This window comes from Thunnus thynnus, chromosome 16 (genome assembly GCF_963924715.1).
Source record: "Thunnus thynnus chromosome 16, fThuThy2.1, whole genome shotgun sequence".
Taxonomy (NCBI): domain Eukaryota; kingdom Metazoa; phylum Chordata; class Actinopteri; order Scombriformes; family Scombridae; genus Thunnus; species Thunnus thynnus.
In genome coordinates, this window is record NC_089532.1 from 3,293,801 (window position 1) to 3,315,224 (window position 21,424).

General features: G+C 39.4%; 1 protein-coding gene across 1 annotated transcript in view; it reads left to right on the forward strand.

Moving 5' to 3' along the window:
• The window catches only part of kcnh5b (potassium voltage-gated channel, subfamily H (eag-related), member 5b), a 190,740-nt gene that overhangs the window by 124,598 nt on the left and 44,718 nt on the right, over positions 1–21,424 (forward strand). The window contains exon 12 of the mRNA XM_067613790.1: positions 17,841–18,037. Within this exon, the coding sequence (XP_067469891.1) occupies positions 17,841–18,037 (197 nt within the window). The remainder of the gene's footprint in view (positions 1–17,840; positions 18,038–21,424) is intronic.

Genomic DNA, 21,424 nt, shown 5'->3' on the forward strand with positions numbered 1-21,424 from the left:
TAAGTACAGCTGAGGAGAGTAAAAAATGTGTGTTTTGCTTTTTGTTGCTTTACTGTGATGTTTGAGCTTCACTGTGCAGGATGATGTATGTGCAGAGTTTGTTTTCACATTCATCTGCTGAAGGTAGAAAGAAGAGTTTACTGGGACCTCTGACCGGTGCAGCGGTGAACCGTTGTTTGACAGAATCCCGTTAGGGGTCTTGTTAGACTGAACTACAAACACAGTAGACCTGCAGGTCGCAGAAAAAAACACTGTTTATTCTTTAAGCAGAAGCTCTGAAAGGCCGAGAGCAGCTGGTGAGCCAACTGTCAATCAACGCCCACACAGCAGATATCAAAGCTACTATAAATCTTCAAATCTTATTAACGGAGCAATAATTTCCAAAGTGATGACCAGCACACTTATTAGAGGGTCTGGATTTAGAGATTGAGACCAGAATGACTCATAAAAAATATGATTGTCTTAGTATTTCTAGAGAGAAGATGATGCTTTTTGAATGGGAGTCAGTTGGAGCCAACTGTCAGTGGTACTTTAAGGTACTTCAGCCTCAAGCTGTGATAGTTGCTGCTAGGTCTAATTATGAGCATGATTTATGACATCACATCTAGGTTGGAGCCAATCACGGTCCAATATACAACTTAAGTGTGATGTGGAAGTCACCGAGAGTTGACTTCTTGTGTCCAGGTTGTGTTAAACTTTTGAAATAAATTTAAAAAAAAGTCACGTATATTCATAGATTGAAGATTTTTCAGTGAGGAATGAAGGAATGGATGTAATTTCAAGGATTTTACTATATCAGACACAAATTATTATTCAAAGCAGTGTATTTTTTTTGTCTTAAATCATGTCTGGAGGGGATCTTTAAGATCAATGAGCCACACAGTCCTTCTACAGGTTATCAATAAAAGCTTCTTTTCTGGAAACCCTTGATGATCTCTCAAGGAGCCTTTGGGATCCACATTTGGATAACGAGTAAACTGATGCTAATTGCATAGCTTGCAAGTTGTTGTCAAACTTAGTGTTGCATAGCAACCAGAGAAATGTTCCCGTTCTCAGCAAGTGATGCTTACAGCTGCACCCTGTTGTGTTTGAGCAAAAGTGCTGTCTGATCACAGCCTGCAGACGGAGGAGGATGGAAGGATGGAAGGAGGTCAGGGGAAGATGGAGGGTGAAGGATAAGGTGGTGGAAGGAGGGAGAATTAAAGCGAAGGTCGATGGAGAGAGTGTGGAGAAAGTGAGATAAGAGGGTTCGTCTGTGTGTGTGTGTGTGTTGCAGGCATCGCTCTAAAAGTTGTTTCCCTTTTCAAAGTTTCCTTCAGCCTCGTGACAGACGTCCCGTTCTCTGCCAACTCCCTTTTACTCTGGTGGTGAAAAGGAAAGAAAGTGTGCCAGCACCAGAGCTCACGTCAGGAGATAGAAAGGAGGAGAGAGAGAGAGAGAGAGAGAGAGGTTCAAGAGTTTCTATCTGTTATCATATTAAATGTAGGTACAGTGTGGATGGATGAGTTTACAGGAAATGTGTTGGGAGGAACTTGTTTGTACTCGTTTCCAGAATATTCTGTCTTGATCAAACTCATTAATATATTTTTAAGATTAAAATAAAGATATTCAGATTCAGGGATGAACTTGAATCAATATTTTTTCTACAGAATATGAAGTGCAGTGTAATGAAAACAGTTTTCTATGGAGACATCACAGCTTAGATGATTTACATGTAATTTCTGAGGCAACGTGTTTGAACAGCAGTTTTATTTTGTGCCAGATTCTGAAGAAATATTGAAATATTGATGAGTGTCCAGGTTCCTGAATGTTGATTACCGCAGTGGTGATGAACAGGTCTGTCTTATTTTTCTAAGAGGCTGTTTCCCCCGGCGACGACGAGCCTTTCAGGAACTAAACCTGCATCTCGACAGGAGGAACCACCGTAGTTCCAGGTGTAAATAAAACGTCTCTGCTCTGTTGTCTACAAGAGAACAAAGTGAGTGAAAGGGAGGAATGAAACTCTATTTGCTAACATAGACAGACATAAATAACCATCAAACCCTGAACGGGTTGTCTACTATGGAGACAAACATCCACCTCAAACACAGTCATAGATCTGGGCCAGACAAGCTGAGTCTAAAGTGTCCAAAAAAACCCTTTCTTTTAGTTAGTTGTGTCTGAAATCACTCCCTCAGTCACTCATTCTCTACTTCCTAAATAATAAACACTCTATAGTAATATATATATATATATATATAATAAACATTACAGCCTCATTAGGCCTCCAGTGTGGCTTTGGACTGACAGATTCTCAGATTTGTGTTGTTGTAGTTCTTTAAGTTGCTCATGCTTGGTAATCAGTTTGTTTTCTCTTGTAAATGTGAAATGCGTCATTTAATGCCCGACAGGAAAGAGGCACTAGAAAGCAAACAGAGAGAAAAAAAAACCAAGTATTAATATTGATCGGTAATGAAGAAGAAAAGTGGATATAAAATACACTTAAGCACACAAACAGGCAGTAAATCTTCCCTAACATGCACACATACACATGCTCTCTTTATTCCATCACTGTAGGGGATGGAAATAAAGAGGAAGGGGCAGTTTGAGAGGAGAAAGGAGGGGTTTTTTTTGGCTTCTCACATGCTCAATTTCTTTTCTTTTTTTTTTTATAAATTAAATTGTGGAGGAGGAACGTTGGCAGGAGGGAAGGGAAAGAAGAGAAAAGTATGGAGGCTGAGTAGAAAGAATAGAGAGAGAGACGGAGTTGCAAAGGAGGATGGACAGAGAGGTGACACGCGAGGAAAGGATGAAGGAACAGAGGATCAGACGGAGGATAAAATGAAAGGAGGAGCGGAACAAGAGAGGAGCCAGATAAAGAGAAAAGATGGCTATAAAAGGATGGTAAAAAAAAAAAAAAAAGGCAGCGACAGAAGGGAAAGGCAAGACAGATGGAGATTTAGGAGAGAACAAGAAAATGGAGAGAGACTGAGGCAGAAGAGAGAGAGAGAGAGAGAGAGAGAGAGAGAGAGGGAGAGTTGTTTGTGGGTTTTAAAGCCACTGATTTCCCCAGGCTGAGCAGAGAGGCTGCTCCCCGAGGCTGAAACACACTCTGCTCTCATTAGTGTCCAGTAGCATCAGGTGGACACACTCTCAAGCAGCAAAAGTATATATGCTGGTGTGTGTGTTTTTTTTTTTTATTTATTTTTTTATGGTTGTTTAATGTCTCAATGCAGAGGCTGTGAAAATGAATTTTCTCTCGGGGCACGATAAAGTATCTAAACACACAAACACACACACTCACAGAGTCTCAGAGTATACAAGAGAGTGCAGATGAGAGAACACATGAACACTTTTCCCCACAGTAACAAGGCAATACTGTGGCAGCTCTAGTAAATACTTGTAATAACCCTCTCATTCCCCATCATCCACCAGGCTTACCATTTCCCATCATCCACCAGGCTTACCATTTCCCATCATCCACCAGGGATAGGTTCCTCTCTCCCCCATCCAGACTCATTCAGCAGCGGCTGTTTGGAGGCAGCTTTGACATGTAACAGTGACAGAATATCTCACAGTCAGTATATGTGTTTTTTTTTGTAGATGAGGTTTGTCCTGATTTAAAAAAAAAAGATACTCATTCTGGAGGCCATATAGTAGTCCACCAGGCCTACAGAAACACAAAAAATAGTGGGTCTGTCCTAAAACCTGAACCCTGTCTCCTAGAAGTTATGTTCATATATGACTTTTTTTCAATTATGTTGCATTTGCCAATGTAATCCCTGCCTGGATTATGTTCACAGGCAACATTTTGTCGAGTGAATGAAGTGCTACTTTATATATCACGCTACAGTTGGAGGGAGGAGGTTGGGGTGGATGATGGTGGGTGTGTGTTTAGGTTTAGGCAAAAAAAAAAAGCTTATGGGTTAAAGAATAAGGCTGGTGATTTTCTATGCACAACCAAACCAACACTGATGCTACTGAGCATGTGCGGGAACCATAGACTGTATAAAAATATGGACGTAGTTACCGTGACGTCACCCGTCGGTTTCTGAAGAGCGGTTTTGAAGCTCAAAGTGAGCCGCTCTGGCTGTCGCCATCTTGGCAGTGTGTGACGCTGCCTAACTCCCAGCCAATCAAAAACGGGCAAAGAGGCGGGGCCGAACGGCTGAAACAAGCCACCTAGCGGTTGGCGGACCTGTCACTCAAAGCAGCCATGTCCTTCGTTATGCAGAACTTTACGGCTTAATAAAATTTAAACGGGTGAGTTATAAAAAAATTCACCCCCCGTACAGTTGTCATGAAAGAGGAAATGAGCTACAGAGACCAAAACTGTTTTTTGTACCAGGTTGTTTATTCCTGCTGTAAAGTTGGGCATTTTAACATGGGGGTCTATGGGGATTGACTCACTTTTGGAGCCTCAAGTGGCCGTTCAAGGAACTGCAGTTTTTGGCACTTCCGCATTAGCTTCATTTTTCAGCCCCGGAGGTTGTCGCTTGGCAGGAACGTGGTTCTGTTTACAGAGCTTCACTAGTTTGTTGTGCTACATATCACAACCTCTTGACTTTGTACTGAAGTTCTTTGAGAACTATACAATGTAGTACAGCCTTGTTTCTAAAACTGTTGACTCTGACGCCATATTGGCAAAGCTTTATTGTAGATCCAATAGTAAAATAAGAGGTACCCTTAACTCAAATCAGCTTGATGCATCAGGTGATACATCTGTGTTATGTCTCAGTCTAAAGGCTTATTAAAAGTTCTTATCATCTAATATCACCCAGGTCTAACGAATATCAGATATATATCAATATGGACAAAAAAAGCAAAAAATATTTACTCTCTGGCTCTTTTAATCTGCTCGGCTTTTATTGAGTTCCTTATCAGGTACCTTTTTTTTAAAAGTTAATTTATTGCCCCGACAGACAGAAATCATCTATTTATATTAAAAACCTGCAAAAATGTTGATCATTAAGCAGTTAAAGAGCAACCGGATAAACACACACCAGCAGCCCTTTAGCCTGAATTATCTATTGATGATTCCTCCTCTGTTCTATTTCCACTCACCCTCGTTTTTTCTTTTCTTTTCTTTTTTTTTTTTGTTTTGCTAAAATGATGAGCTGATTAATTTCGTAATCCATTATGCATGCTCGGTTATGAGAAGGGGATTGTAGTCTGGCCCTCTATTCACACAGCAATATGTTCTGGCCCGGAGAGCAATACATCAGCAGCGGCGAGCAACGGGAGACGAGCCTCCAACCACATATGAGCCTGGCTGCATTACAAGATCCAGTAATAAGAATCAGCAAGTGCGAGGCTGGTTTTTTTGATGTGGGATAAATTAGAAGAGGAATATCTTAAGAGTGTAGGTTAAAGGGACAATGATGAAAGGCAACCTGCGACAGAGATTCTTGTAAGATGCTATAATGTTATTCATGACTGAACTCAGATGTCATGCTTTCAAAGTACTGACACGTATCACCTCATATAACAGCATCTTAGCATATGTTCATGTACCTGTAGACACAAGTTCTCCAGCATGCTGGATATCAGGCTTTTGATGATTTTCTGTTATATATATACTGTTATAATGTTTGTTAAATGTGGTCAAAATTCCAAAACTTGAGGTGAATGTGTGTAAAATACTCCCTGCAAGTCAAAAGTCAGGGCTGCAGCCTGCTTTGAATGCTTCGTTTGCAAAGTTACCTTCACTTCCTCGTTGTGATGACATCAGATCGTTCGCACATGCCCACAAGCCGCCGTCCATTCAGTAGTCTTTGTTGCTAAGGTTGTTCACGTTGTCCCCTCGCATATTTCGGATCAGATTTGGGCTCCAGTTTATATTTCGAGTTAAGAATGAGGAGAAAGAAGGGAAATCTGACTACAACTGTTTGTTTACGTAGCCTTGGAGCTGGAGGAAACTTCCTGAAGCTGGCCAATCAGAACAGAGTGGGCTCATCGGGAGGCGGGGCCTTAGAGAGACAGGAGCTGAAACGGCCTGTTTCAGACAGAGGCTGAACTGAGGGGCTGCATAAAGGACCAGTAGAAGATAAATAAGGAGTTTTTAACTGTAAATCATGCTTGAAGATATTCCAGTAGAGCCCCAGAATATAAATATAGACCTGGAAATGTGTAGGATACGTCCCCTTTCAGACACTTGAAGGGCCACTGCCGATTTTCAACCTTATGTCTACCTATCTGAATTAGGGACATAGTGTGAAGAACAACAGTTGTTTTCAATGTTCTCTGTGTCTCTGCGGCGCAGCTGCAAAATCTGCTGTTCCTGCGGCACCACCACCCTCGTTTGACATGTACAGTGATGTATTTGGTGTCAAGGAAGAACTACAGGCTGTTGATGGTGGTGCCTTCAAGGAAGTTAAAATGTGGGTCTCCCACTCAGTGTCAGGCTAGTGATAGGGAGCAGCAGAAGCTAAAGTATCATACTACTAAATACTTTAAAATATCAGTGTGTTTGGAAGAAAACTAGTTTCATGATTTGAAGCCAAATATCACACAATTCTGGAGTCAGACAGAAACTAACAGCTGCTGAGTTTCTCCGTGATAACACTAACAAACAACCAGCTGTACAACGTTGGAGCTTTATAATGTCAGAGCAGAGATGTGGCACCACTGTTATCAGGCTGAATATAGTGCTGTGTAATCAGACAAAACAGTGTGGAGGAGAAAGTGACCACAGGAGCAACATTACAGCAGCTGCTGCGGCATGACTGGTGCTCGGATGGACTGAAAACTGCGGTTCAACAAACTTTGTGGTTCTTTAGTAATCCTGACTCTGTTTTCTGACAGAATATCATATAGTTCTTTAACTCTGAATATAGAACAGCACATCAGTGAGGTAAAGTAAAGTGTTACATTAGCTGTAACTTGCGGCTGCAGCTTTGAGCACAATCCGGTCCAGCTCTGTCCCTGTCATAAAAAAATAGATAAAAGAAAGTGTTTGCTTGCAGTTTTTCATCCCTTTATCCACAGTTGTTTCCCAAAACAAGCTGAAATGGAGACTGCAGCCTCAGTGAGTTTGCATTGATCCACTGACTCCAGCACACAGTTTGTTTTATGATCCTCGCACGCTGGTACCGAGACGTTAAGACATAAAACGCTGCTAACTAACTTTGTCTCTGAAACTTCTCTTAAAACTTTTCTGAAACTGCATTACGCAAACACACCACAACCACAACAGCGGCTGATTGGAAGGCACATGTGCAATGCATCCTGGTACATGTAGGCACATCTGGCACGGCTCCATGAGCAGGAAAACTCAGCTTTCTCGGTCAATATAGCACGAACTGAGGAATTTATCACTTCAATTGACTACATTTACCATCAACACTGATTAGACATCCACATAAAAAGTGGCAAAACTTCCCTTTAATTCACAGATTAGTGAGGTGTATACAGTATCTCTCTTAAAAAAACTCAGTCAGATGCATAAATCTCAAACTTAAACAACTTAAACTGTGTGTATGCACAAAGTATTATTCTTAATTTTATTCATTTATTATAAAGCTGTGTGCACACATGATTCTGCTTTATAAATCTCCATCATTGTGACACTGGATAAATATACACAAGACTTATTTTTACTCCCATGTCCTTAAACAAGCTTTTCTATATCAGTACAGTCTGCTTCACCACGTGTTAAAACACCAAAAAGGAAAGTGCACTTTCACTGATGGTGCCACATCAACGAGGTTACTCGACAATGCCAGAGCAGCTGTCAATAAGTGCCACCATTATACACGGCTGTGACTATTTATTATGATAATAATAATAATAACTTTATTTGTATAGCACCTTTCATACAAAAGAATGCAGCTGAAAGTTCTTCACATCAAAAAAGACATAAAATGAACATAAAAACATGTAAATATTTATAGTGCTGGTATCATTAAATCACCAATCATGATTATTAAACACCAGAAACATAATCAATGATTTAGTTTATAGAGCCGTTCGAAGGTCACCAGAGGCTGCTGAGTCGCCTCTTGTTGCCTTTTCGGTGGCAGGTTTTATTTGTAGAGAATGAAAGAGGAAACAGGGAATGTCATGTGATGAATAAGTTATGTTTCTTTTCTTACAAATGTCATTTCACCGCTGCAACAGTATTTTTGATGTCCGTGCAGAGCTGAACTCTTCTGCTACAAGTATTTCATCACAGTTCGAAGCGCCGCGCTGCTGATAATTTGCACATTAATGTTAAACAAAATGACAAAATAACAGCTGCAGCCTGTATGATCTGAAGCTCATATAAATCGTGCCCACGTGTTGTGTGAGGACTAGACGCAGAAGCTTTTTGGTAATTAATACATCAATTATCTTAATTAATGGTCTCATTAGAATAAGTGGTTATGATTAATAGCACACTGATCATGTTGGGGTTTTTTTTTTTAGGCAAGTTTCTCTTGTTGAGAATAGAATGACCTTCATTAAACTTCTTTTATTACTTTTTTCTGCTGTGAACATATTGAGCAGAACTCATTAATCATCAATCAATGTCTAAAACTAGAAAAAACTCAAACATTTATAGACTTATTGCGTCACTATAGAACCCAGAAATGACATTTGTTTCGAGTCAGGAATCTAAAGTATTGAGATGCTAACAGTAGTGATACTTCTATTACAATAATGACCGCTAATGCTGTTGTTGGTGGTGGATATCGGTGTCACAGCAGCTCTATAAGTGTTTCTACCCACTCACTTACCCTGGATAATAGCCTGAAAGGGGTTACAGCAGCATCAGCACACCAGCTCTAAGTAGAAGCCTGAGATGCCTCTTATTGGAGCATCGTCTGGTTAGCTGCAGTGCAAGATAAAGCAATACGAGGGCACACACTCGCCCACAGGTAATTTTCTTTTTCTGCTGATGGGTGGGGATGCAGCCCACTGCAGCGTTCAGTGTCATCACTACATTTGTCAGGATGTTAACTCAGTTGATCCTCATGCATACAAACAAAATGCTGCAGCTCAGGTCCTTTTTTTAAAAAAAAATCAATCTATTAATGAACAATACAGCATCTGTACTCATGCCCAAGAAAAGCTGTGATCACATCTTCGGCTCTTTTTCTTTCTTTAAAGGTCGGTGTCTTTATGGTCTTGCAAGAGGCTAAGATGTGTTTTTGCAGAGTATTACACAGTGTCGCAGGGTGTCAGGATGATATAGGAAAAACTAACCTTGGCGGTAAAATAAGTGAGGACGGATTTATATCAGTAGTTTTATCTGCCACGGCTTTTTCAGTATGGGCTTTATGATGTATAGTGTGATTACTTGTTCAATATAAATCAGAAAATATATCAGAAAAAACATGCAAGTTTATTTTGAGCTGGAAATGCAGTCTTAGCAACATCACTGTCAACTGTGTTTAGACGTCCCAAAGTTCTCCAGGTATGAAACTAGAGATCAAGTGAATCATGTTTGATAAATAAAAGAAACAGGACTGAAAGGTTGTTTATTGGATGCAATTATGGTAACCGGTCATCCTCTTGGGTCAGACAAATCAAATTCCACTCTCTTTTAGCTTCTGTTACCAACTCCTGAGGGAAATATCTGGCTCTTTAGCTGCTAAATGCTCCACTATGTTCACCAGCTAGTCTACAGCTAACTGTGTCTGTTTGTCATTTGGTGCTGAGCAGGTAGTGTACAGCAGCTTTTTACAGCTTTTTCTCTGAAAACGACGCTATGAGAGCGCTGAGAGTGAACCAAAACAGAGTCACTGATAATTCTCTGTAGGTTCATCACTACGAGTCACGCACAACACATTACACACTGTCGGTGCATGCATTGTTAATATAAATGAATTAATATTGATGTATATGTGTTTATTCCCATAATAAGTGCATGGCTGATGACATTTTCTCTGCAGACCAACAACAGTGACGTTATTTTCATATCATGTAAACATGCAATAATTAGTCCCAATTTTAAACATTTTTAATATAAACACATTCAACTTTATCCTTATTATTTTCACAAGAGAAATGAATGTCGTGGCATTAAACTCACTGATAACAGAACCAGTGACAACAAAGAACAATTCTTAGTAAAACATATAAGAACAATATGAAATATAAAACTACTACAACTACAAATATTAAGAATAGAAAAAAATATTTGAAAAAATATGAGAATATGTGTGTGCATGTCTTTGTATTAGTGCAGTTGAGGATCATTAAGTGTTATTATCTCTGTAAGTCTGGAGGGGATCATGCATTAAGTTGTGTGTGTGTGTATCTGTCTGCAGCAATCTCACATACTACTGGACCCATCAGCCTAATATTTTTTTGTGCATATTTATGACCGTATGCTCAAGGACCTCTCGTGGTTGCAATGATTCACGATGTTTGTAAAACCTATTTAATATCACCGTTGACTGCTGACTCCTCTTCAGCGGCTGGTAGGGGCTGAACTGCTTCAGTTTGGAATCTTATTCCCGCTAAGGACAACCAATCATACCTTGTTGCCACATTAGATCAATCAATGCCAAATTTTGGTACCTTGAGAGCGGATTGTGTTGTGAATTCAAATAAATAATGATAAGATTCCTTATGAGCCTGTCTTTTCAGCAATCCTCGCCATTTTACGATATGCATTCCGACTAAAAACAAGGCTTATCTAGTCTGTTGCAGGCCAGGTTTTAGCCTTTGTAGTGGCTCAAAAACAGACAAAGTTTGGTCTCATTTTGAACTGGTGCATCTGCAGATTAATTCCATACCTGATATGTTATGATCTACTAAAGTTAGGCAGGATACGAGATGAATAAATCCTCGTTTCTGTTATCTTCACCGCCGTCTTGACTGTACACACCTGGCGGAGATCTACACTCTACTACCTGATAACCTGTTTATTGTAAATATCTTGAAGCTGACCTTGCTGCACCCCAATCAAATTCCAAGTACAGTAAGAAAAGATTTGATAAAACCAGCAAAATACCAGCACATAACAGAGGCTACCGGGCCCTTTTTGCACCTCATGCACAGTGTGTAACTGTGTACATCAAACCCTGTCAGGCAGAATAATATGAGCGATGGTTTCAGTTGTGGGTGAGTAATCAGCAGCATTACAAAGCTTTGGAATAGGGTCACAGCACCGATGTATCCATCTCCACCCACCCGATCGTAACTGATTTTTAACCTCGCTGTGTGAGTCACAGCCGCCGCCGCCACCCCCTGGCCCGTGTGACCGCATCCATATCCACACGGCTAATTGGCGAGAAGCTGCGGGTCTCCGGGGAGCTCATTCCAGACGAGGCCTTGCTGCCTGAGCCGCTCTTGGATGTTCGGAGAGAAAAGAGAGGGGGGGGGCACCCTCAGGGTGGCAGGCGCAGAGGAGGGATTGTCGAGATGAGATCCACTCACTCACACAGTGACACACACACTCTGTCGGCATTTTGCGACGGTATGTTGGAAGCGTTTTTTTACGTCTATTACTCAGGGTGTTTTGACAGCTTGTGGACAGTGCGGACTGCTTTTCGTCACATCTTATCCGGGTCAGCTGTCAGAAAAATGCTGAGCTGATGGTTGTGGCAGGTTTGACACAGATTTGAGTCCTGATTAGCCCAGATTTGACTTTTTTTTGTGTGCCTGTTAGAGCCACAGTGAAACACCATCCCTTGAGGCAAAAGCAGGATAGAAGCACCAATTATATTAGTTTTTACATGATGTTTTTATTTTGTACTTCCATTTTTTTTTGTAGCTTATACCTGACTGAAATGTTTCTGCAGTCTGTTGCTGAAGTCTTCTCTCAGTTTAGTTTGATGACATATGACACATGTGATGCTGCTTATAATTAGTCTTCATCCTCCTTATTATTATCAGAACAAGCATGGCGTTGCCCGGGAGACGCTCGCAAGTGTAAACACGCGTTCATCTGCTACGGGTGATTAGCATGGGGAATTTATGCTGGCAGTTGATAAGTCAAGTGTCCAGGTGGCTGCAGTTGGTTTGAAAACCAATGAGGGAAAACAGTTCAGTTTTAGAGGGTCAGTGCTCACAGCTACACAAGATTTTGTTGTTTATATTTGTGTTTTTGCCAGGAAATAATCCTTTACACAAACTATTTTAAATAACTTGATTTTAAAACCACATTTTCTTGAGAATGAGTCCCTTTTATTGTCGTAATTATAAGTACACTGGTGCGAGTGTAGCGGGTCTAACACAAGTCTTTCAGCATTTTATCGCTAAGTAGCAGAAATGGTCAAACAAAACATTCACTGAGTCTTACTTGCACACAGTAAATTCTTCTGTTTATCACTGAATGCTCCACGCCGGCTGACGTGCTCACCATAGAGCATTTTAGCTTTGCAAGTTACAAAGCAGCCCTGCAACAAACTTCTCTTCTAATTAACAGATTTATGCATGAATACAAAAAACTGAATATGAAAATATCAATACTTACACATGTTTTTGGGAGTTTAACGTCACATATATAACAAAAACACAGAAAGTAAAAACTTTACTTTCCAGGAAAAAAGTCCTAAAAGAAAAGAGGAAGTAAAGTTAGCAGAATTGCAATATATACAGTAAAATAAAGTTATTGTACTTCCTGTTATAATACAGAACATTCCCATTAATAGTGAAGACAATGAATCCTACATGAAAACATTTTTACAACTGTAAAGGTAGGAAATACAACACCAGAAGGGTTAATGTCTCTGTTTAATCTATTAATACATTATTTATAATACTCATAATTTAACAAATAAAGTACAATTCAATAATATTTCAACAATATTTATTGCAAGTTTGACTGAACTGGAGGGATTATAATAATAAGAAGAACTTTAGAATTTTAGAAAAATGAAATAAGTGTAGCTTGAGTTTCCCTTTTTCTTTTTTTTTTTTTGTTAGTGTCAATCAATTTTATAATAAACAATCTCAACACAATAGTGAGCTGGGATTTATTTCCTGGTTCGGACAGACTGGATGAAAACCACAAAAGTCCACAAAACCACAAAACCACTTGCTGCTGCTCATGAAACTTATTTAACTCTTCTCATGTTTAGAGGGATTTTAGTCAGTAAATCAAACTGAAAAACAAACTGGATCCCATTGGAAATTAAGTGCTCGGGTTGAATTAAAAGAAGACAAACTATTTAATTAAGATGAGCAGCAATAATCACCAAATCTACACAGATGAAGAAAAGATCTACAAGAAAAAAGAGAGAAAAATCTGCCTTCATTAACAGAAATGTCTAAAATAAATTAAGCACACACTGTTTGATTGACAGGAAGGAATTACCGGTGTGGTACTACTTTAAATGTCAAAGAGATTTTGTGATGAAAGTTCAGGAGGAGGAAAGGTCTTCATGTTCTCCTGAACTTTCTTCCTCACAGCGGCGCGCGCTTTGACAGACGGCTCTCCGACAACGCTGCCAGACCTCCAGCAGATAAATCAGATGTATGAATCCAGTCGTCGGACAATCCCGATGCAGTTTGTTCTTCTTTTCCATGGCACCGCCTGCCTTTCACCCTTCACTTATACCACCTTTTACTTGAACCCTGTCTACTGGGGTTTGTAATCCCGGCATTGATTCACAGTCAAGGTGCCGCATCACGCAGCTGTGAGTCAAAGTCTTCTTCAATATTTTCCTTTTTGCTTTCGTTTCACTCGGATTACGTTGGATCTAAGACTGATGAAACTAACTGTACCTGTTGCTTCACACTTGGTTTTAGTATCTTATGGGGAAACAGCAGTTCTGGTTGCTAAGGACTTGACCAGGTAAAGGTGTTGCTAAGGAAATAAAAAGAGAGGAAGTGTGCGGCGTATTCAGAGGGTTTAATGATGTTTTACATTAATATAAACCCTACTAATGACCTAACGTTACACAAAGTTGACAACCAACACTCATCCATCAAAAAAAGTGGGGCCATTTAACTCTAAGCTGTATTAAATCAATAAAATGATACATAGGCTACTATATGAGGCACTTCAAACAGCCACATGACAGCAGTGGAAGAAGTATTCAGATCCTTTACTGAAGTAAAAGTACCAACACAGAGATGTAAAAATACTCCATTACAAGTTTTGCATGACAAACCCTCTTACAGTAAAAGTACATAAGTATTATGAGCTTGATGTAGTTAAAGTATTGCAGTAAAAGTACATAAGTATTATGAGCTTGACGTAGTTAAAGTATTGCAGTAAAAGTAGTGGTTTGGTCCCTCTGACTGATATATTATTATATATGACATCATTAGATTATTAATAGTGAAGCATCAGTGTTAGAGCAGCATGTTACTGTTGTAGCTGCTGGAGGTGGAGCTAGTTTACACTACTTTATATACAGTTAGCTAGTTTAGTCCAGTGGTTCCCAACCTATGGGTCGGGCCCCTCCAAAGGGTCAGCAGATAAATCTGAGGGGTCGTGAGATGATTAATGGGAGAGGAAAGAAGAAAAAACAAAGTTCTGATACACAAATTTTCAGTTTTTGGGCTTTTTCTCTAATCTTTGATTTTTTGGTGAAATATTGGATCATTTGAACATTTATTGAAATGAAAGCATGTGAGAAGTTTAGAGGGAAAAATCACTATTTGGTGGAGCTGTTAACAACTCATAGACATGTGAAATGTGACCCCGACTACACACTGCTTTTTGTAAGATGTCAAAAGACAAAAAGGTTGGAAACCACTGGTTTCATCTTTAAGATTGTGTTGTATTTTAAAAGCTTGTTATATTATCCATTGTGTCAAATCTTCATCTGAAAAGTAACTAAAGCTGTCAAATAAATGTAGTGGAGTAGAAAGTACAATATTTCCCTCTGAAATGTAGAAAGTAGCATCACATGGAAATACTCAAGTAAAGGTCAAGTACCTCAAAATTGTACTTAAGTACAGTAGTCGAGTAAATGTACTTAGTTACTTTCCACCACTGCAGTGTTTTGCTGCTTCACAACAGAAGATCCCTGAAAAACAGTTTTTCTTGTCAGACTTTTTAAAATCCAACTGTCTTTCTCAATTACTGCTACTGCGACTTAACTTCTGACTTCCTGTCTGGAAATAGCATTTCTTCTTCTTCTGCGGTCTCTTGTAGCTGTCAGAATGGATGAGAACAAACATGTTGTGAAAGTATAAAAATATGTGAAGGTATAAAAATACGTCTTTATAAAGATAATACTAAAAAACACGTTCCTTGGTGAGGCATATCTGGAGTGGTTGGCTCTTTCTACACACACAAAAGACTCCTAAATCAGGGCCATCTCTCTCCAAATTGCCTTCATATACTTTATGTGTGTGCAGAGGCCTCTTATGATCCAAACAAAGTGCTTGTCAGGTCCTCTGATGCCTGGGACAGACAGCCTACGTCTACCTGAGCAGCACCTGTGCGTCACTGAACCGTTGCAGCTCGCAGTCCTGCGGTGTCAAACACAGAGAGCGATGCTGCTGCGGCGCTGCTATCTCCTACCGCCCTATCCTTCTACATAGAGTCTGACTTTGATAATGGCCATCAATAATAGAATGTTTCATATCATTTCATTATAAATCTCATTTATATTTAGATTAGACAGAGAAAAGTTAAGATGCGTTTGCTCAGTAGTGAAAAATAAAAAATAATATGTCAGATGAAATCGGCTTCCTTTCTGAGGAGCATGTATCTGGTTGGGGCTCCTTCTGTGTCAGCTACATACGCTTCTCACACAGGATGGTTTTTTTTTTTAATTGATTATATTGATTATTCCACCAGTTAAACAAAGTTATAGTGAACAAAATCCCTCCAGATGCCAAGTTCCCCAAATATATTCTGACAAACAAACAAACCTCCTGACAGTAAACTGACAATAACGAAAACACCAATAATAATGTTTGGAAGCAGGTGAAACAACAGGCAGGAGTCCCGGTTTGAACGAATATCACATAATAAAGTGAGCAGGAGTCGAGAAAAGAAGCTCCATGTGCTGGAGTTCCCCGCTCCGGTGTGCACCGTGCAGGCTGAGCTGCAGTGGTGACACTTTATATTTTTTTCATGTCTGAGTCATATTCTACAGATAGAGACATTGAAACTGTAGTGAAAGGTACAGTACTCTGCAAAAGTTTTAGGCACTAAAATTAAAGTGAGAATGCTTACAAAAATATTGCTATAAATTGTTTTAATTTATCAATTAACTTCTTACAAAGTTGAGTAAACAGCAGCAGCTTCTCCTCGGTTCACTTGAACACAGTTCTTCATGATAACTTGCAGGTAGGTTGTTGTAACCATCCTGGAGAAAGAATCTTCTTCTGTGGATTTATTATTTAGAACATCTCAGATGCTTCTTCATGTAATCCCAGATTGACTCCATGATGTTGAGATCAGGGCTCTGTGGGGGGCCGAACCATACCATCTGTTGCAGGACTCATCATTCTTCTTGTAGCTGAAAATAGTTCTTTATGACTCTAGCTGTATGCTCGGGGTCGTTGTCATGTCATGAATAAATTTGACACCTCCCTGATGATCAAGGGTGCCTAAAACCTTTGCACAGCACTGTACATATATATGTATTTTTTAGATGTAAATATTGGCCTTGATATGATATTTGTTCTAATAAATATTAGTCCCAGACTGCAGTAAGACATTTATGCACAAAACACACACACATTTATACTGTGTTTGTGTGTATACACATAGTGAACTTATAGTGAACTTACACTCTCTAAACAAACAGATATGAAATAATTACATGTAAAGTTTTGCTTTACATTTTATTGGATGTTGACCTCTTTCTCTACACAAACAATCGCACAATCAAAATGTGCTCATTTAAACGGTAGCCTGCGGCACGAACACACGGGATATGTACACATGTGTGATGTCATCTGTAAACACATGACCCCAAGCTGATCTGGTATCTACACTGGCCACAATGATGGCATAATCGGGAGGGGCTCTGTCCTGCAATTTTTGTAACTTTCTGAAACAAACAATCCAACAATCACTTTACGCAGTGATCATCCAGGTGTTAAGAGTGTGAAAGTTGTCAGAGTTTGAACTTCTCTCTCAAGCTCTTCTTTCATTCCTCACCAAACTACTGACCACTTTTTTTGTGAGAACACCTGCACCCCGAATGTCTTCAAGGAGACACTGTCCAAAATCATCCCATTGAGAATACAAAGACATGCAAAAGTCACACAGGAGTAAATATACTTAAGACAAACCAAATGCAAAGAAAACCAAAAGCCATGGAAGAGAGGAAGACCGGCTGAATCCCATGAACTCGTAGAGTCGATCCAGATGAGCCGAGTCTCTCTGAGGACCCGACTCCAACCTCCAGGCTCCAGATGATCGTCACACAGTCTTCAAATGATGCACAGTTGTGTTTTGACTTTAGGGAGTGCCATGTGATAGTGTCTCACAGTGAAAGTGAGAGTTGGAAGGACTCAATTACACTGAAAGTTGACCATAGCTTAAATTATACCTGAAATGAATGTTCTAAAGCATTTTTAGCATTATTTGATTGAAGACAGACTTTATTTTATAACAAATACCTGTTTAAAACCTGTATCTACCATTACAGACACCAATATCACGTCTTTGTTTTGTATTTCAAGTTAAAAATAATGACATATTGTTGGTATTTTATAGAAAGAGTCCAGCAATTATGTACTCAATGTAATCAAATTTGACCACTTTTTGGACAAAAAAGAATGAATAAATAAAAGATTAATTATTTTGACACCCAAATTTTATTCTAGGCAGTTTTTAGACAGTATTTTTGGATAAATTCACAGAATATATCATTTAAAAGTTATATAAAAGTAAATAAATAAAATAGGAAAATATATTAAATATAAAGTATTTGGGGGACTTAAATGTGAACTCATAAACTACAACCCTGTTTCCCTGACTGGTACTTGTGTACTTGTGCTGTGCTCCTCAGGTAAAGGTGACGTGTTCGGTGACGTCTTCTGGAAAGAAACCACCCTGGCGCATGCGTGCGCCAACGTGCGAGCGCTAACCTACTGCGACCTCCACGTCATCAAGAGGGAAGCCTTGCTCAAGGTGCTGGAGTTTTACACCGCCTTCGCCAACTCCTTCTCCCGCAACCTCATCCTCACCTGCAACCTGCGCAAGCGGGTAAGGTATCCTCCTCTGTGGACACAAATACACCCTCACACGTATACACACACACAAGCCAAATGTTTATGTAGGACACACATGTTAATACACAGAACTACAAAAAGTTTGTACACATGATTATATTCAGGTTGGTATTCAGGCTGAATATCATTTTGTCATCACTCCATTATTCAGTCTGTTAGCTGTTTTCTGTCAAACTTATCCAGTAGCTCTCATGTCTTTTTAAGTCAACACTGAGTCTGTGTTAGCCGCTACACAGTTAGCTTAAGTTGAGGACATTTACCTAGAACGGCAGTCAGTAGCCTACTGAAAATATATATTGTATATAAAAGACTTTCTTAAAATAAACAGGTGATTGACAGAGAACACAGTGAGGTGTTTTATGGATGAGAAGGATGAAAACTTCTTTGAAGCAAAGTTGTTTTTTCTCTCCTTTTCTCACATTTTTCCTTTTTGGGGTCACTTCAGAGAACTTTATCACAGTTATAACCAACAAACAAAAAGGGGAAGGTAGGTTTGATAAAAGATAGATAAAAGATATTTAAATTCCTGCCTGACCTAGTGTGCAATATTTTTGGCAGTTAGAGGCCTGGCTGGTTGTCTGCATTAATGTTTGTCGGCTAGCTAGTCCAGTTAGCTAATTTATAAGCTACCAGTCTGTGCTTCTTTTCTTTGGTTTTCTCAATAGGACGAGGCAATTCATTTTACTCATGTTTCTGTGTCAAAATTTGAGGTGAAACTGGTGATTTGGAACCAGAGCAGGACTATATTTAGTAGAGGACATAGCAACATAGTAGTTAGCTGAAGTGTTCATGGAGTTTATTTTCCATATTTAGGGACAAATTAGCTCCACTACAGCACTTGCTTTTAGAGGTTGAAAACTTTGTGATTTTAAACTACTGTATTTTGTGAGCATACAAAAAACAGCTTCCATGAAAATTTACCAGTACTGCAGTGCGGGTACCCATCAAAACTTGATTTCATCCAAACTTGATTTCATCCAAAATTCACCAAAGCTCATTTCACACTGCACTTAGCCCAAGGCTAAAAGCACTACTAGAACCTTCTTAGCTCCAGGCTAAGAGAGCTGTTAGCCCCAGGCTAAGAGAGCTGTTAGCCCCAGGCTCAGAGAGCTGTTAGCCCCAGGCTCAGAGAGCTTTCACACTGGTACAATCCTGGCATATTCCAATCTGACTTTAGCCTACGGCTTGCTAGCCTTTCTCTGGAGCAGGGTTAGCCCCGAGTTTGCAGGGTTATCCCCTGAAGGTTGACTAAACATGGGGCTAAAGGGTGCCAGTGTAAAATGGGGCAAAAGTAAACAATGGACTTTGCGTCACGTTTTTGTTGTCCAGTCACAACTTCGTCATGTCATTAAGGTACACACAAGCTTTATGTTTATGTTGTAACTACTACTAACCAAAACCAGCAACATTCAGATGTTAAAAGTACCTTGCAAGCTAGCTAATCTAAAACAACAATAATATGTCTGGAAAAGATTCAAAAAGATGAAATTGGTCGCAGGTAGAAACAGTTTTGTTCCTGAGTTTGTGGTCGGAAAAGTCAATTCAAGACAAACTAGATGGAACATGCCGCAACAGAAAGGTTTTCCAACATCTCTCAGCGAAGCTAGCCGCGGCAGGTTTCAGTAGGACGCTGGAGCAACTCAATCAAAAGCTCAAAAAATGTAAACAGGAATACAAAGAGGTCAAGGACAATAATGCATCCTCTGGGGCAGCGAGGATCACTTGTCCATTCTTCGATATTGTGGACTCTGGGCCAAGTGTCGAGCCTTCAGGTGGATATGACTCAGCAAGACTCCTCGTCCATGGCTAATGAGGAGCTGGGAGGAGAGCAGGATGAAGATGGAGATGAGTCAATTGTGGAGGAGGATGGAGGAGGGATGCTGTGAATGAAAACACTTCATCAACATCAGCAGCAGGAGAGGAGTCAGATCAAAACACTCAGGTAGGCTGTCTTTTTTCTCAAACAACAGTCACACACACACACACACACACACACACACACACACACACACACACACACTCCACATCCACTGACATACACATACTCTCATCCTTGTTAACACACACACACACACACACACACACACACACACACAGATGACTCTACCTTTTTAATGAATTACTTAGCTTTGATGTTGAACTGTGTCAGAAAAGTCTATGACATCTCAGATTTTTCCGAAATTCACCACAATCAATTGAAGCACAGTACAGACTAGGGATTATATTGGTAGGCCTACATATAGAGGCTACTTAACATTTATTATTTTTTAATTGTCTAAATTAAATTAATTTAAATAGTATTTTTCTTAATGTGACTATATAGAAAGAGAGAATGTCTTGAGTCACTTAAATATTTATCCAGAATGCATTGAGAAAAAGAAAATGCACTAAATCTTCAGGATGTGAATAAACATTAAATTTACATTTAAATTTAAATGAAGAAGCTCTGGATGGACTGACATAAACTCGTCATTCACACTGTAGTATAACAATAGATACATAGACTATAAGAAAGATCCAGAATTGTTATTTCAGACTAAATGAGCCAGCTATTAAAAATTAGCTCAATTAAAAAGGGTACTTTTCAGATATTCAAATTTGTATTTTTATTAATAGTAATTTATGTATTTCTGTGAATATAGAAAATTGAAATAGCAGCTATATTTTACAGTACACTGTAAGGGTTAAACTGACATCAAGATTGTATCGTTACTATGTTTAAATTAGAGTAACAATGACTTTTTAGAAGCATGTATAACCCCAAAAAGTGCCAAAAATGCCAACTTTGACCACATAAGCAACATTAATGATTTCATTTCAGAAAAACCTGAAATGTCATGGACATTTCGGTCTCAATTCACCAGAAAAAATAGCCACTTATAGACATCTACAGCTGACTTAGATGAGGACCAGAAAGAGAGAGGCAGTGCTGGAGCTTTTAAAGGTCATGGTGCAAAACCTTCACTGAACATCAGTAAGCTTCAAAGAGGGAGTTCATGCAGCGGACGGAGGAACAGGAGGCGGCGAGTGAGAGAAGAGAGGAGAGAGACGGCGATATGAGGAAAGGGAGCGTGAGATGCATCTCTTCAGCACGCTGGGACAGATGTTTATCTGGCAGCATATTGCATACTGGTGCTAAAACATATGCAGCTTTGTAAATCCCGTCAGGTTCCTCTTCATTAATTTATCGCCAATCAGTTCCTGCTTAATCTCAACACTTCTTGTATCAAAAATCAGCTCCTAATATTTCAAGTTTACTCTCTCGGAACAATTTATCTACAACATTTGAGTCTTTTATTTTTTTAAAGTTGTAGTATGCTTTTGTTTTGTGAAGTGCATTGTCACTGTTGCATATTACCCC